General features: G+C 46.7%; 4 protein-coding genes across 4 annotated transcripts; 2 read left to right on the top strand and 2 right to left on the bottom strand.

The window, feature by feature from the left end:
* Positions 1-116: 116 nt before the first annotated feature.
* EDB91DRAFT_1240160 (uncharacterized protein) lies at positions 117-3,314 on the top strand (the record flags this gene model as incomplete). The annotated part of the gene is made up of 14 exons (XM_041321969.1): positions 117-145; positions 290-482; positions 605-722; positions 772-852; positions 875-1,155; positions 1,202-1,325; positions 1,378-1,439; positions 1,503-1,763; positions 1,813-1,915; positions 2,112-2,348; positions 2,401-2,534; positions 2,585-2,682; positions 2,733-2,881; positions 2,932-3,314. 14 exons carry the CDS (start codon positions 117-119, stop codon positions 3,312-3,314), a joined length of 2,253 nt encoding a protein of 750 aa, XP_041169853.1.
* A 104-nt stretch (positions 3,315-3,418) lies between these two features.
* Positions 3,419-4,293, bottom strand: EDB91DRAFT_186493 (uncharacterized protein). The gene is made up of 4 exons (XM_041326365.1): positions 4,090-4,293; positions 4,018-4,034; positions 3,854-3,956; positions 3,419-3,798 (listed from the first exon to the last, which is right to left on the bottom strand). Exons 1-4 carry the CDS (start codon positions 4,207-4,209, stop codon positions 3,523-3,525), a joined length of 516 nt encoding a protein of 171 aa, XP_041169854.1. The 5' UTR covers positions 4,210-4,293; the 3' UTR covers positions 3,419-3,522.
* A 3,896-nt stretch (positions 4,294-8,189) lies between these two features.
* On the top strand, positions 8,190-10,601 carry EDB91DRAFT_1087952 (uncharacterized protein; the record flags this gene model as incomplete). Its single annotated transcript, XM_041316318.1, has 13 exons — positions 8,190-8,647; positions 8,724-8,986; positions 9,041-9,065; positions 9,160-9,255; positions 9,348-9,456; positions 9,488-9,579; positions 9,659-9,722; positions 9,855-9,892; positions 10,018-10,068; positions 10,149-10,323; positions 10,380-10,402; positions 10,425-10,444; positions 10,522-10,601. The coding sequence occupies 13 exons, from the start codon at positions 8,190-8,192 to the stop codon at positions 10,599-10,601; spliced, it is 1,494 nt and encodes a 497-aa protein (XP_041169855.1).
* A 2,255-nt stretch (positions 10,602-12,856) lies between these two features.
* EDB91DRAFT_1040319 (uncharacterized protein) lies at positions 12,857-13,063 on the bottom strand (the record flags this gene model as incomplete). Its single annotated transcript, XM_041312872.1, has 1 exon — positions 12,857-13,063. A coding segment is annotated over one exon (207 nt), but the record flags the coding sequence as incomplete, so codon positions are not given.
* Positions 13,064-14,045: the final 982 nt, after the last annotated feature.

The raw sequence follows: 14,045 nt of genomic DNA on the forward strand, positions 1-14,045 counted from the left end.
AATTCACCCCGCCACCGTCCCACCAAGTCTGATGACGGTCATGGCTCTCTGCCACAGAGTAGAGACTATGCGACTAGTGCCCCTTTACCCCGTTAACACCAGACTCGGCTTCATCCATGGATTACCTTCCGGAAGACGATGTACGGTGTGAAATATCACGCCAACGATGACGTATTCTGATGCCCTCCACAGTGGGACACGCAAGTAAATCAGCTGACTCGGGAACTATCCAATGTTTCGTGAGTACCGGGATATTTTTTTCAATGAAATAGTCATCGATAAGAAACAGCCTTCAATCCGAGGAGGGCTTAAGACGATTTCAAGCCGGTCAATTAGCAGAAAAGGATGAAGAATGGCACAGACTGGTTCCTCACGAGGCACAGGAAGCACTCGGTAAAAAAGAGGTCGAGCGGCAATCAGTTCTGTTCGAGGTTTTCAAGTCAGAAAGAAACTACGTGGAAGATCTCAAACTTGTGACGGAGGTGATATCTGCTGCTGCGAAATTGAATTCAGCTAACATGTTGTCACAGGTTTTCATCGAGCCTTTGAAGTTCGCCAACCCCCCTGTCATCGCTCCCGACAAGTTACGTCCTTTGTTCAAGAGGTATTTTGGAATTTGGATCGGATCTTAGTGCACCATGAGCATATGCTGGCTGCGCTCTTTGAACGCCAATTGGATCAGCATCCGCTAATACAGAGCGTGACTGACATTGTTCTTGAAAGTGAGTTGGCGAGCAATATACTCAATAGCTCACCTTTAATGTCTTTTAGCCTGTTTTCAGTTCCAAGGGGAGTACGAATCCTACATCAAACATTATCCACTTGCAGAAGAGCGGCACCGCACTGAACTTAGTCGCAATAAAAAACTATCAAGCGTTCATGCAACGATGTTCTCAAGATCCTCGGGTGCGCAAGCGCGATATGATCACCTTCCTTTCCCGACCAGTGACTCGCCTCCCACGCCTGAATCTGATCCTCGAGCATATTCAGAAGATCACGGAGCCAGGCCATCCAGATCTTGAAGACCTGCCGCTTCTGTTAAGCATCTTGAGCGACTTCCTCAAGAGCACTCAACCTGGTATTGCAGCTGCAGAGAATAGAGTAAAATATTGGAATGTCTGTGAAAGCTTAGTGATGCCCAAGGGAGAAATAATTGTACGTTACGTGAGCATCCTTTCGTTCTTGTGCTGATCGAGTGCAGGATTTGGATTGGTATGACGAAAGTCGGTCACTGGTGTACTCTGGCCCCCTCGCACGAAGGTCCAAGTCCGAAATGGACTGGCATCCATGGAATGATTTATTCGTTGCTCTACTCGATAACTATCGTAAGTCTTCTGTTTGCCTCTCGTTCGACTTGAAATCACCGATCCATCGCAGTGTTGCTCACTAAAGAGGAGAAAGGGGCGGGAGGAATCATGAAGCGCTACATTATGTCTAGAGTAAGGCCATCCAGTCGCTTGTCGCCGATTTCATTCACATTTTGGGTGTACTTTTTTCTGTAGCCTATACCCTTAGAATATCTCAAACTAGGAAGCTTCGAAGCACAGCCAGAAAGTAGGAAGGAACGGTCTGAGGAAGGAGGGATCTTGGACAGCTTACGCGCGCAATACAAATCTATATATCCATTCACTGTTTATCATTCCGCAGACAAATTGGTGCGGCGGTATACTCTGTATGCGCCGACCGAGTCGGCGAGACAGAAGTGGCGGGATGCCCTTGTTGAGGCCAAGGGAATAGATGATGTGCGACGAGATGCAAACAAGGTGTGTACATCCATAATTACGATATGCTCGTATTCAACCATGCGATTAGTGGTTTGCACCGCAACTTGTTGATGATGGCACTTTCCGGTCACCAGGAGCTCACACTTCCCCGCGGCTTTGGATCTCAAGCATCAGGGAGGGTTGCCAATGCTGTATCTTTTAGTATGCGACCTCGTTCCCTTTTCTCGTGGACAATTGTTCACAGTCGATAATTTGTCTAGCTGCTGCCGGCGGAAAGAAGCTCATGGCGGTCGGCTGCGCAACTGGAATATATGTTGGCTCAAGGGGCGATATCAGTATGAATCGTTTACACATTATTCTTGCTGTGTCGCTGATCTTCGCCTCCAGACTTCCGCAGGATATTGTCGTACGGCAATCCTTCCTCGATCATAGTGTTACAAGAATTCAATAAGTTCATCGTGCATCATGAGAGCTATCTGCTCGCCTATTCCTTGGATCTTCTCGCTAGAGTCGCAATGTATCAGGCCCCGCCAAGTAGCTTGGACGCTTCATTGGAGAAAATTGCAGGGGGAGATGGCACCGTCTTATTCTGTTGTGCAGGACGCATAAAACAGCGAACAATCAGTATGATTTAACCTAACTCACATGACACCTGGGGACTCACATCTCTGACCAGTTGTTTATGCTCTTAAATCATTCTTTCAAATTACCGTGCATGCATTGGAGGCCTGCAACCTTTCTGACCTTCGCCGCACTCCGTCACGAGGAAGCTTTCAGGGTCCTATATCATCATTTAGACCGTTCGGCGAAGTGAGTCGATATAATTATCAGTGCTTCGTATACTCAATATTTCGATCCAGGCATTGTACGTGCCAAAAGATGCCTACTCTGTTACCCCACTGGCCAAGACAATTGCGATTAGCACAGAGAAGGGTATTGTGATTGCTGATCCTACCAAGTATGCCGCTCATTACTCGTCCTGTATGCTCTATTAATGTAACATTATAGCACATCCAAACAGATGGTCTCGGTTGTCCCGGACTTCAGCGGTGCAACTTCCAACACAGACATGGCCAACCTGAAGACTCGCTGCGAGGAGTCTAAGCCCCTCGGCTTAATTCGGACCGAATCGGGCGAAATATTGGTCGTTTATGACAGTAAGTCTTTTTCATTGGAATTGTGACTATCGTTCATTGTACCTCCATAGCTCTCGGATGCTACATCACGAAGCACGGCGTTCCCTCTCGGAAAGGCGGGTTTATCCGCTGGGAGACGAAGGCTATGTCTTTTGCCCATCGCGGGTCTCACGTGCTGCTGTTCTCCTCTGAGTTCATTGAAATTCGGAGCCTCTCTACGGGCAGGCTTGACCAAGTCATTGAAGGGAATGACATTCGCCTATTGCTACACACGAACCTGAAATCTTACCCGGTCGATGACACGCTGCTCGTGGCGATGCGTGGGACCAAGGACGACAAGGATGGAGTCAGTGACAAGATAATAGAACTTGTTCAAACCGCAGAATTCAGCTCTGCACAGACACCGATGACGACCACGCCGATGGAAGGTATATGGGATGAGTGGGATATGTAAGCGACTGGTGTATCGGTACTAGTGGAAGAGGATAAGTTATGCTACATAATGCTGTTTTGTTAGATGTACTATTCACATAGCCAAGGGATGTATCTATAAATCACTATTGAAGCATTTACTTTGTATGAGTCGTTCAGATCGTAGAAGTAATCGAGGGTATGATCCTCCCGGTGGGGAGGGGGTAAATCAAGAAAGGAAGGGGAATGAACTATGCAGAGATAGTGAGCTCTAATCTCGCTATGGATGGTTCTTCTGACGGGAGGTCCCCGGGGATGGCCATCGGGAGCTGATCCATGATTACCTTCATGCAACGCATGCGGAGGCACTGAAAGATAGCAACCATGGTGGGAAGGAAACAAAATATGACGATTAAAATCGCCATTGCCGGTGATTTGACTGCAAACGCCAACTCCACCGACATCACCGCAAAAATTCCAACTGCTGGGATGACATGCAAAATTCCAAAAATAACCGCTCCGAGCTGCTGTGGGGATTGGTGTTAGGTGCTGTGCGCGCAAGAACGACGTGAAACGCCTTACATGAGAAGCGCCCACGCTAGTAGCGATGTGTAGACTGATGGTGTATAGCATTAGCGTGAGGGTAGCCATTGTAAGGCCTCCAGATCCTGTGATCGACTGAAGGCTGCAGAGATAGCACGTTGTTGGTGGGAGCGTCAGGAATCAACCATCACAATTGAACTGACGCTAGAAATGCCATGAGCTATTAGAAGGAGGTAGAGTAAGCAACTGCGGATTTCAACAGCATGGCTACTCACTAGATTCAGAGAGGTCTTCCTGCAGTCCTCCAAGTCTCTTGCAAGCGCAGGAGATATAAGCTGGGGAGTAGGAAAAATCGTGTTTTGAGATGATGTAACAGTTTTACGCTGGAATGTCATCGCGCAGAAGATGAAGAAATGGGTGAAGAAACCAAAAGTCTGGAACACTTTTATACAGATAGGAGAAATGCAACTATGACTTCCGCAGCCAGACAAAGTTCCCGAATGTCTCGACGGCGTGTGGGACCAATAACTGCTGCGGAGGGAACTTATTAAAGCCCATAGGTAGTTAAATTATACATTCGCAGTTTCCTGTAGTTTGGCCCCGCTGACGGAATGTCAGAAAGAATTTGATGGATAAATACACCACATTCGTGACAATGGCCCATTGGCCCAGACCATTCGTGGGCCATGGATCTAGAACTAGACAGGAAAAATAAAAGCCAAAGCCAAAGCAGCAATAAGAGAAGCGGGGCAAAACAAGTTTTGTTACCATTCATCACACCCCTGCACTCATTTGTTGGACTAAGCGCCCAAGGAGTCTAGACCCCGAGCAAAGTTACAACTTTTACAGCAGGATTATACTTACTAGTATGTCGATGGTCCAGGTCAGGGGCTGGATCTCGAGATGGATGTGCGAAGGAATATCCATTGCTTCTGCTGTCGTGTTGTGCAGTTGCTGTAGGGAAAGTTCTATGTATAACGTCAGCGGGGTAAATCATATAGTTCAGGCAACGAAGACGCCCTTGCGAGAAAATAGAACGGCCTAGGCCGTGCTAAAATCGTACCGGAGGATTGAAAGCTGTTGCAAAGCCTATGATGAAATGGCACAAGAACATCGCGATAGCAGTTCTCCCAGCGTTCTAAGGTGTCATTTCATGTGTATTACTCGCGAAGAATGAAGTGAGTAATCGCCGAGCGATCACTCAGATTGTACCGGAATAATACTATTCTGCTCTGGTACGTAAGTGCATCAGGCGGTGTGATCCTTTCTGGACACAGCACACACCGGAAGCAAAGACAGGTTTGTTCGTTATGCCCAATGCAGGTATCTACAAGTCCCTCATCACTGCTCGCCGGTAGTCTGGACCACGAATGAAAGAGCCTGGGAGCGCCCAGCTGGAGTCTAGACCCATTACAATTGTAGACTCCCGAGGACCTCAGGAGTAATGAGATGTGGCCTTAAGCTCCAGACTTTGCACTTTGACGTGTTTATTAAGAAACGAGAAGTATCATTTAGGGCTATTCACTGTACCGTATACAGTATACGGCCGTATGAGGTGCGGACGTCGACCGTACGAAGTCCACACGTAACCGTGAACAGCCTAGTATCATTTACGCAGAAACAATGATTGCGGTAGGACTGCATCGTTTAGACGGTTCCCCCGCACCGCATTTCCTAGAGGGTCACCTTTAGCCATATTTGACAGACGGCGAATTTCAGTGAAGGATACCATACCGTCCATAGCTAGTCCTGAACCACAGCGACATCGATAAAGTTTCAATTTGTACTGAGCTAGAATGCTTCCGAATACTGCTCCGATCATAGTTTGGGGAGGGCAGTTACTGCCAAGTATCGGATGACTATCCGCAGGCAAAACAATGCGGAATAAATTATCTCGGACTTTGAAAACTATTTGCAAAATATAATCACAAACCCATAGCCTGAGGGCGTGTATTGGCGCCTCGATGTAAAATGAAAGATGACATAGACCGAAAAAAGACTTGGCGTAAATTTTACAAGAGTTGCATACCACAATCATCAATATCATGGGCAACAGAAAGATCTCGTCCGATTTGAAGCTCGCAGCTATTCGTCTGCATGAACAAGGAATTCTTAGACTCTGCGAGATCCTCGACTGTGTTGGCTTCTCCCGCATGTCATTTTATAGAATCAAGAAGCTCTACAACGAGACTGGCAATGTTGTCAAGCCAAGGAGCCAATACACTGGTCGTCCACGCGTTTTCAATCTCGAAGACCTCCATTTTGCCCCCGATCCAAATGCTGTTGATGACCCTGAGCTATCGGAATCGGAAGATGTTGATGAGATGTCAAGGACGCTGCCATCGTCATCCGAGCTATCGGAGTCATTGATGAACTCTGCACTTTTGAATGTCTTCGGGTCACAACCCATATGTGTCGTAGTAGATTCAGAAGCTGAGATCTGAGACGTCACGGACTCACGGTACTACAACTCAAGCCTTCAAAATATCATCAAGTCCTTTTGTGGTCTATGTTATCAGTTGTTTTGCATCGAGGTGCCAGTACCATTACATTTGCAAATGGCTGTAATATTGTGCCCAATGGTGGGACTCATATCTCGGTCAGCTGAACACAACACAATGGATAATCTACTGCCAGTGATAGGCTTACAGCTTAAGAAACGACCCTCTCAGATGGTCTCGATGACGAACAAGGTTGCTGGTGGCTGCCGGCAATGAGAATTTGCAGGAAAGCTTGGATGGGGGTCATACCTCGAATGTAAATTGAGGCCAACACAGTGAGTCGCCATGTGGAACGGTCGCCAGGCAGGAACCTATGTTGTTCGAGTAGCGTGGGTGCCCGAGGAATGTGAGAGCCACTTGAATCAATGTATGATGGTAAGGATTCCTGGATACGTTGATTCTGAATCTGACCTACATAATCTGGAAGGGGGGTACCCCCTCATCGAAGGACGTCCATGGACCATGACCTTGCTAGCTCACCCGACATTTTTAAAAAAGCCTCAGAAACTACCACCATCGTCTCCTCCAGTGCTGGGTTGCTCATTGCGGATGTTCATGGCTGTGTGCACATTCTAAACAGGGATTCTGTATCGAGAGCTGAATCGCACGAGTGTCAGAGAACGGATAACGCACACGGCGGAGAGGAATACTTCGTGTGTCGGTGACTATTAGTGAGGAGGACGTGGTACGAGATAGTTTGCTGTCGACTTGGGACCTTGGGAAGACGGACAAGAGAAACCATGAACCAGTTTTGTTGAGATCTGCCAAGGTCCAGCATTGCAATAAGTCTAAGCCCTATCTAGTGAGTAGTTCACTGTGTTCGAGTTTCATTTGGTGAGCTTGGATATTTAGGTCTCTTGTTTTGCACTTTCTTCTACGCTACTGTCCTTGCCATCGTATTGGCCAACGGGACGGTGCTGCTTCACAGGTAGTTGGATCAGACACAATCTCCTACCACATCTCCCCTAAGACATGCACCATCCATGAATCTTCCTCTGAACCCATCACCGGCCCCGAGAACCTCCCACTAACACCGATACCAATCACAACTTGTATCTGTTCATTGTGACGACGAACTCAGTATACTCGTGCCACGTGTTCGGAAAAGAGAGTGGAGGGTCTAGCATCCTGCTGCACGACATCGGATGTAGGTGATGGATTGGCTTGCTGAGAACGTCGTGCTACGAGAGACGAGGCAGTGTATGCGTATGGTCTCAGGGGAGGGAGCCCCCGTATGCATACGAAGGTAGGTTGTTGGTACGAGCTTATGTGCTGGGAGCTGATGCTTTGCCTTCCACAGTACATGTCATCCATCCACAACCAACTGTAACTATGTGATAGTTATCTCATCACCCTCAACGGTTTCAGAGACATCATCTGCTACGAGTGAGCTTGTGGCAGTTGTGGGAGGGGGAGACAGTGATGCGTCTACTAAGGTAACTGTATTTGACACGGAGAACAAGGTAATCGGATACATCGCGATGTTTGTGGAGGTTCAGAGAGGTTATTTTAGACTTGGGGAATATGTACATCTCCTTTACCAACAACGGTAAGATGCGTCCCTTCGGTATTCAGAACCGTGCGTTGCCTTTGTCCTGACATTACTGTCCTTGATGAGCTGACCCGTATCATCTACTTCTGCGAAACTCTCGACGCTTCGCGCGAAGGCTCTACCCACTTGTGTTGAGTCTTGCGCAGACGCAACACTCCGACAAGAGCTACACGTCGCTCATGCGATGCGAGCCTTTTCTTACTTTGCCAGATAAGAATGTTATAACGCTAGATAGTTACAGAAACAAAGATCTCTTGCAGCTCATGGCTCTCAGCGGTTCAGTGTGTGCAAGAACACCGCATTCGACGTGTCTGTTTTTTCCATGTCCACTGCCGCGCAGTGCAAGATGACCATCCACGCAGGCGTTCTCATAGGCAGAGACCGACGACTCGGACCACTTCCCACACCCGACCGATCATACAGGGAAACATATTCTCTGAGCCGTGTCCCCTCAACATCTGCGGTAGTCTTGCGGTCGAGAAGCGTTTCTGCATTTGCCCCAACGAACAATTATTACGCAGTCGTTCATGTTGCGTTCGCTTATAGAAGGTACCCTGTCCCCCTGTTCACACTTCGACTCATCCCTGCACATTATATCTTCTATCAGACTATAACCATTGCGATCATGCGCAGAGCACCTTTAAAATATTTAACCAAAAGGAACTTCCAGGGTGGCGGAAATGTACCTACTCATATTGTGTGGACCGGCACCAAGTCCCCAACTCCGATTGGTATAATTATAATGCCAGCTTCAAGCAAAATTTATCGAGATTACACTTGGTACCTATTGATTTTTTGAAACTCAACTTCATGTGTTGCATAAGCACGTACACTGCCAGTGTGCACCCTGACACAGGGCAGGGAGCATACCGCCGCTCGGTCTCGTTCCTCGGCCAGCCGATATGCTCTTCGTAGAAGGACAGACATGTATATGTTATCCTTTTGCGTCTCGAAAAGCACGTCCACAGTCGACACCCAGCACCCAAGCGGAAGCAGCCGAGGTGCACAGCTTTTTGGGTTTTCGGACAGACAAGGCCGAGGCTCCTCGACTAGCGGCGGTACCCATCCCCAACTCGTTTGATTCATTCAAGCAAAGTGGACAATTCAAATCGTGTTACGGTAAGTACAGGATGTAATATTAGAAAGAAAATGACACTGAACTGGAACTATCAGTGAAATCGGGCGGTTCCAAGTCTGGGTAAGTACAGGATTTGATAAGCATTAGAATAAGTTGTGAGACGTTGCAAAGTGATTCCGTGCATGTGGATCACGTCTTTCAGATCATCCTTCAGGTTGTTCTGTCGGTTCCAAGCCTTGCATGATATAAGGCGCGAAGTCAAGAACAATGCTGCACAAACAATGCATCATCGAGGCCAAGAAGAACGCAGGTAAGTTGAGAAACAAAGTAGAACGCACGAGTATACCGGTTTTTTGATCGTCCGCTCATATCAGGTGTACTTTCGGGATGTATCTTTCTCAGCGCGTCACGCAGCGTGGAGTTAGGCAGCTTATTGAGTCTTGTGACAAACCGTTCGGACGCATTGAAGTCATCCAAGGACAACGAATATCAAATTCAAGAGCGTGACGGCGTAATAGAATGAGATCGTGATGGTGCAACAGATCCAGGACGCGATGGGCTATGTTATCCTCAGAGACGTCCGGTTCATCTTCGTCGGCACGATGGCCGCTCTCGCCGTACACGATAGATGCAGGTTCATTAGAGAATTGAAGATGTCACCTGTCCTAGGAATTTTCACATACTACTTGGTCGTTCCCTAATATTAATCGCAGTCGACTCAGCGGACGTAAGAAAGACACCATCTTTAGGCTCTGCACTTCCGTTGAGGAGCGACAGGTCAGCGCGGAGAACGCATAATCCTCTGGAGAAACGGAGGGCCATGGATCGGCGCGGCGTTCGCTCGTGTTCAGGGCTGCACCTGCGTGGCGTAAAATCCACTGTGGAATCGTGTCGTGTCGTCACCTCTAGTATAGCACCATATCGAACACGGAAAGGGTCGACAATTTGTAAGTCCAATACTTCGGCGAAAACATCGTGGATTCCTTGACCGTCTCTGCACACTGCAAATGTGCACGTTCGTAAAGTCAGCCCGCATTCCAGTGCAAATGTCACTGAATACGTACAATTTTAGGTGGCGTTCTACTGGCATTGCAGATATCATCTGTTCGAAAAGGGATTTCAGGTAGATAGGTTCTTCCTACATCGCCATGAAGAACAAATTCAGCATATAAAAGCAAGGCGTCTTCCTACTATCCCCTTCAGATTTATTGAATCCCATATCACATCCTCACAAACAATGCGTTTCTCCTTTATCCTCGCCGTTGCTGCTGCTTTGACAGCATCAATATCTGTAGCTGCCAGTGACGCTACCAGTGAAACTTGTTACTTGTGCCGGCATAATGACGACTGCAAAAGCTGCACTTTGAAGAAAACCTGCGTGAGTATGAGTAATTTGTGTCCTGTATTTAACCACATGACTCACCGGTGTGGTAGCAAATATGGATATGCTCTGAATAGTGTGCTTTCACGTCGGCGCAGTATGGCTGATGGCACGACGAGTGAGTTACTAGTAGCGAGTTATAGGGGAGGACTCTGAATTGGATCTGCTAGCTTCGATATCATCGAGAGCATCCAGGCGTGAAAGATGAGGATACATATAATCGAGACTTGTATCGAGGAGACTGTTCAATGGCACCTGGGTTTCCCAATAAGTAAGCCTTACTATAGTGGTTTGTTACGTGCCGTACCTACTATTCATAAGCTCGGTTTTAGTAATACACTGTCCCAAATCACCAAATCCCTTGAGGCTGTGAAATCGAATTGGGTAAGCTACATAAGCAACGCTCTCCGACCGCTTCTGCACGTTGCCGAAACGTTCGTGCTCGCTGTGGGCAACAGTGGGCTCCAGTATAACTTCATTTTTATGTATTTTTTCGTAGTTTCTTTCGTTTTTTTTTTAAAAAAAATATACATTTTATTGTCCTTTGGGGTCGAGGACCCTATGTCGGACATAATCCTATACATGGGGGGCTTACTCCCACCACACTATTGTACAAATTTGTGATGATTTATTCGTGTTGAGTGGATATATGTATACTCCATCAGCATGTTGTTGGGCAAAGGCCAACACTGATTTCATACAGAGGGAATGATGTAGTTAATGAGTTGTTTAAGGAGAGTATCAATCAAGTGTTGCGTGTAGTGTTCTGCATGGGTAACCCATGGGTATTTTTGACTATACCCATACCCTTACCCATGAAAACCCATACCTGTACCAGGGGTAGGGGTTTTTTCACGGGTCAGATGTTCATACCCTTGGGTGTACCCATACCCGTACCCGCAGCAGGTAACACACAGGTACACCAATAACACTAAGCACGAGTCTGTAGTTATCCGAGTCGCTACTAGCATGAAACAAATTAAAAAATTTAATCTATGATGTCCCAGCCTTCTTCAAGCTCCTCATCATCTCCTGCAACCTCTGGTAGAATTGTGATAGCGGTAATGTCCTTGTTCTTCACATAGCTCAGCAGACTCCAGTTTCTGAGACAGAGGAGAGCACATGTTGACTGTGCAGATAACCAGTTACAAACATGAGACAAAATGAGGCAGCCCTGACTGAAAACATGCTCAACATTGGTTGACGTTGCTGATGTCATTAATAAGACAACACCATTGCCATAGTATAAGTTAGTAGCTCACTGGGAATTGACAAGTAGTCGAGCGCCGTGTGGGATAGACAAGGGTATACAGATTTTTACTCATGCCACCAGAGAAGGACGTCCCTGGCTTGCTCTGGATTGGTGCTGAGGTAGCATGAAACTTTGTCAAGCATTTCTGCAGCACGTGGCGCAGCAAGGGAGGGCAGATCATTGAATATATTAAGTACCTAGTATAGAAGATCAGTTACACACCAGCAGTATCAAAAGTGTTTGAAACAAAACATACCTTGGCCTGCTTGTTTATGGGTGCAGGTATATCCTCATGTATACCAGATGCATGTAGTGTGGAATAGGACTGTTTGAAGACATCCCTCACAATCTCCTCTGCAGTATCAATCCAGGCGCGCTCCCAGCCAGCATGCTCGAAGTATTTAAGTTTGTGTCGGGGATGTAATACTGTCAATAGATAGAGTTATTATATTAGTAGTATATAACAATTCTGAAAGAAAAAGACTTAGCACCCATAGCAATATGATATACTTCAGATTGATCTGTAGCATTGTAATAGCAGTCGAGTGTTTTCTTGGCGATCCCTAGGGCAGCATGAATTTATAATTCATAATCATGATTAAGGGAGTGGTTGGTGAGCATTTCGTCAATGTGATCCATTACAGGGATCACAGTTGCAAGACTGGGAGTGGAATGAGAGAAAAATAGTGTTGCATCTTTAAATATCTAAGTCGTAATGAGAACGTGGCGCAAGATCAATCCTAAAAATAGAAATGCACGCACCTTCAACATGCTGTCCAGCTGTCCAGCAATGATCCACTCATCCTTATTCAACTTGAACTTGTGCAGGTTTGCACTTTTGTCTGCTGTAACACTGTCAATGGCTAACTGATACTCTATTGCAAACACCAGCATGTCAAAGGTCTAACAATGTTGCTACATCACATGGCATTTTCCATTCTGGTAGGCTGAGCTTCTGGAGCGTTTGAAACCACAAGGGCAGGAGAAGTGTTGTTGAGTGGAGGAGTGCAAATGCAATCTTGTGTAGCTATGGAAGCATTCAGGTAAGTATGACAACACCTATAAGACTTTGGTTCAGTGACTGACTTTAACCAACACCAGCTTGACAGGCCTTATGTTTTCCTCAAGTTTGTTATGGTCAGCCATGGGGAGTCTAGCTACCTCATCGATCCAGCCATCTGCAGTATCACCTATATCATCATTGTCATCTTCCTTCCCCTCCCATTCACCTCTGGTCTGCTCATCCTCAATATCAAGACCCTCGGCAAGATCTCTCAACTCCCTCTCTGCTTTGTCCAGCGCCACATCTGCCATGCCTTTAGGGACATCAAATTGATGTATCAAACTTTTTGCTACGAGTGCGATGACATGGTTGAAGCACCATGCATGGTTGGGATCTCCAGGGAATGAGGGAATCAGGTCACTGAGCACCTCAACCATGGTGTCATTTGAAGATGCATTATCACAGGTTATACACAGTATCTGGCTGCAGGTAAGTATCCTGTCCACTGCTATTTGATGTAAACTGACCTTATCAGACACCCCAAACTCTTCAAGGATCTTTGCAAATGCTGCAGCAAGGTTAGCACCTGAGTGTGACATCGCTACTTCAGCAACATCAAGGATCAAGCACACCGGCTCTCCATCCTGTTCAAAGTGGACAGTCATGGCGACAAATGCCCTGTGGTTTGGAGAGGTCCATGCATCTGTAGCAAAGCTGAGGGCACCCTCATACTCCTGTAACATATTTGCAATATGCTTTCACGTATTCGCAAACACCTTCCTGACATTGTGAGATACTGTTGTGGGTGAAGGTATGTAATATTCTGGTCTTCCCATTTTCATTAAGCTTTGGAAGCCACGATCACTGACAACTTGAAAGGGCCTCTTACTCTTGGCCACCCACCACACTATCTCTGCCCATGATTCTGTTTTTGTATGTTGACGGTGCAAGAATGTCACTTTCCCTTTCCCTTTACACTCAAAGGCAACCATTATGGACTGTGGATCCAGGATCCCTTTGACCATTGTCGCACGCACCTCTGCTGCGTTCTTGGCTTTGTTGGCTGATTTGACAGTTTCAGCACCCCAGCATTTCTTTGCATGTTTATGCATATTTCCCGTGGACTTTGCATCCGCAGTATCAACACATATTGCAGTAACATATCTCCGTATTATACAAGTGAATGGACATGCATAATATCCCATATGATACGGGCCAGCGGACCATGGGCCAAAGGTAGATATATCCTCGACTATGACAGATGGGCCGGGAGTGTTATTATTCCCGATGGAGATGGGTGGGCCCATGTAGGGAATATGTAGAGTAGATGAGTGGGCTGATAGACATAAATATTCAATAGACGGATGGGCCGAGGTAGTTGGATATTATGTAGATGGGTTTACCAAGGTAGATGTGTATCAAATAGCCGGGTATGTCAAGGGTGCTTGTTATCACATAGACGGG

This window comes from Suillus paluster (assembly GCF_016628075.1).
Source record: "Suillus paluster strain FC165 chromosome Unknown EDB91scaffold_157, whole genome shotgun sequence".
Lineage (NCBI taxonomy): Eukaryota > Fungi > Basidiomycota > Agaricomycetes > Boletales > Suillaceae > Suillus > Suillus paluster.

Bases quoted from the DNA above. Each gene is read 5' to 3' on its own strand.
- EDB91DRAFT_186493 (XM_041326365.1), bottom strand. From the start codon at position 4,209: ATGACATTCCAGCGTAAAACTGTTACATCATCTCAAAACACGATTTTT. The intron at 3,799-3,853 runs GTAAGGCGTTTC...CAATCCCCACAG, and splicing joins CTAGCGTGGGCGCTTCTCAT to CAGCTCGGAGCGGTTATTTT.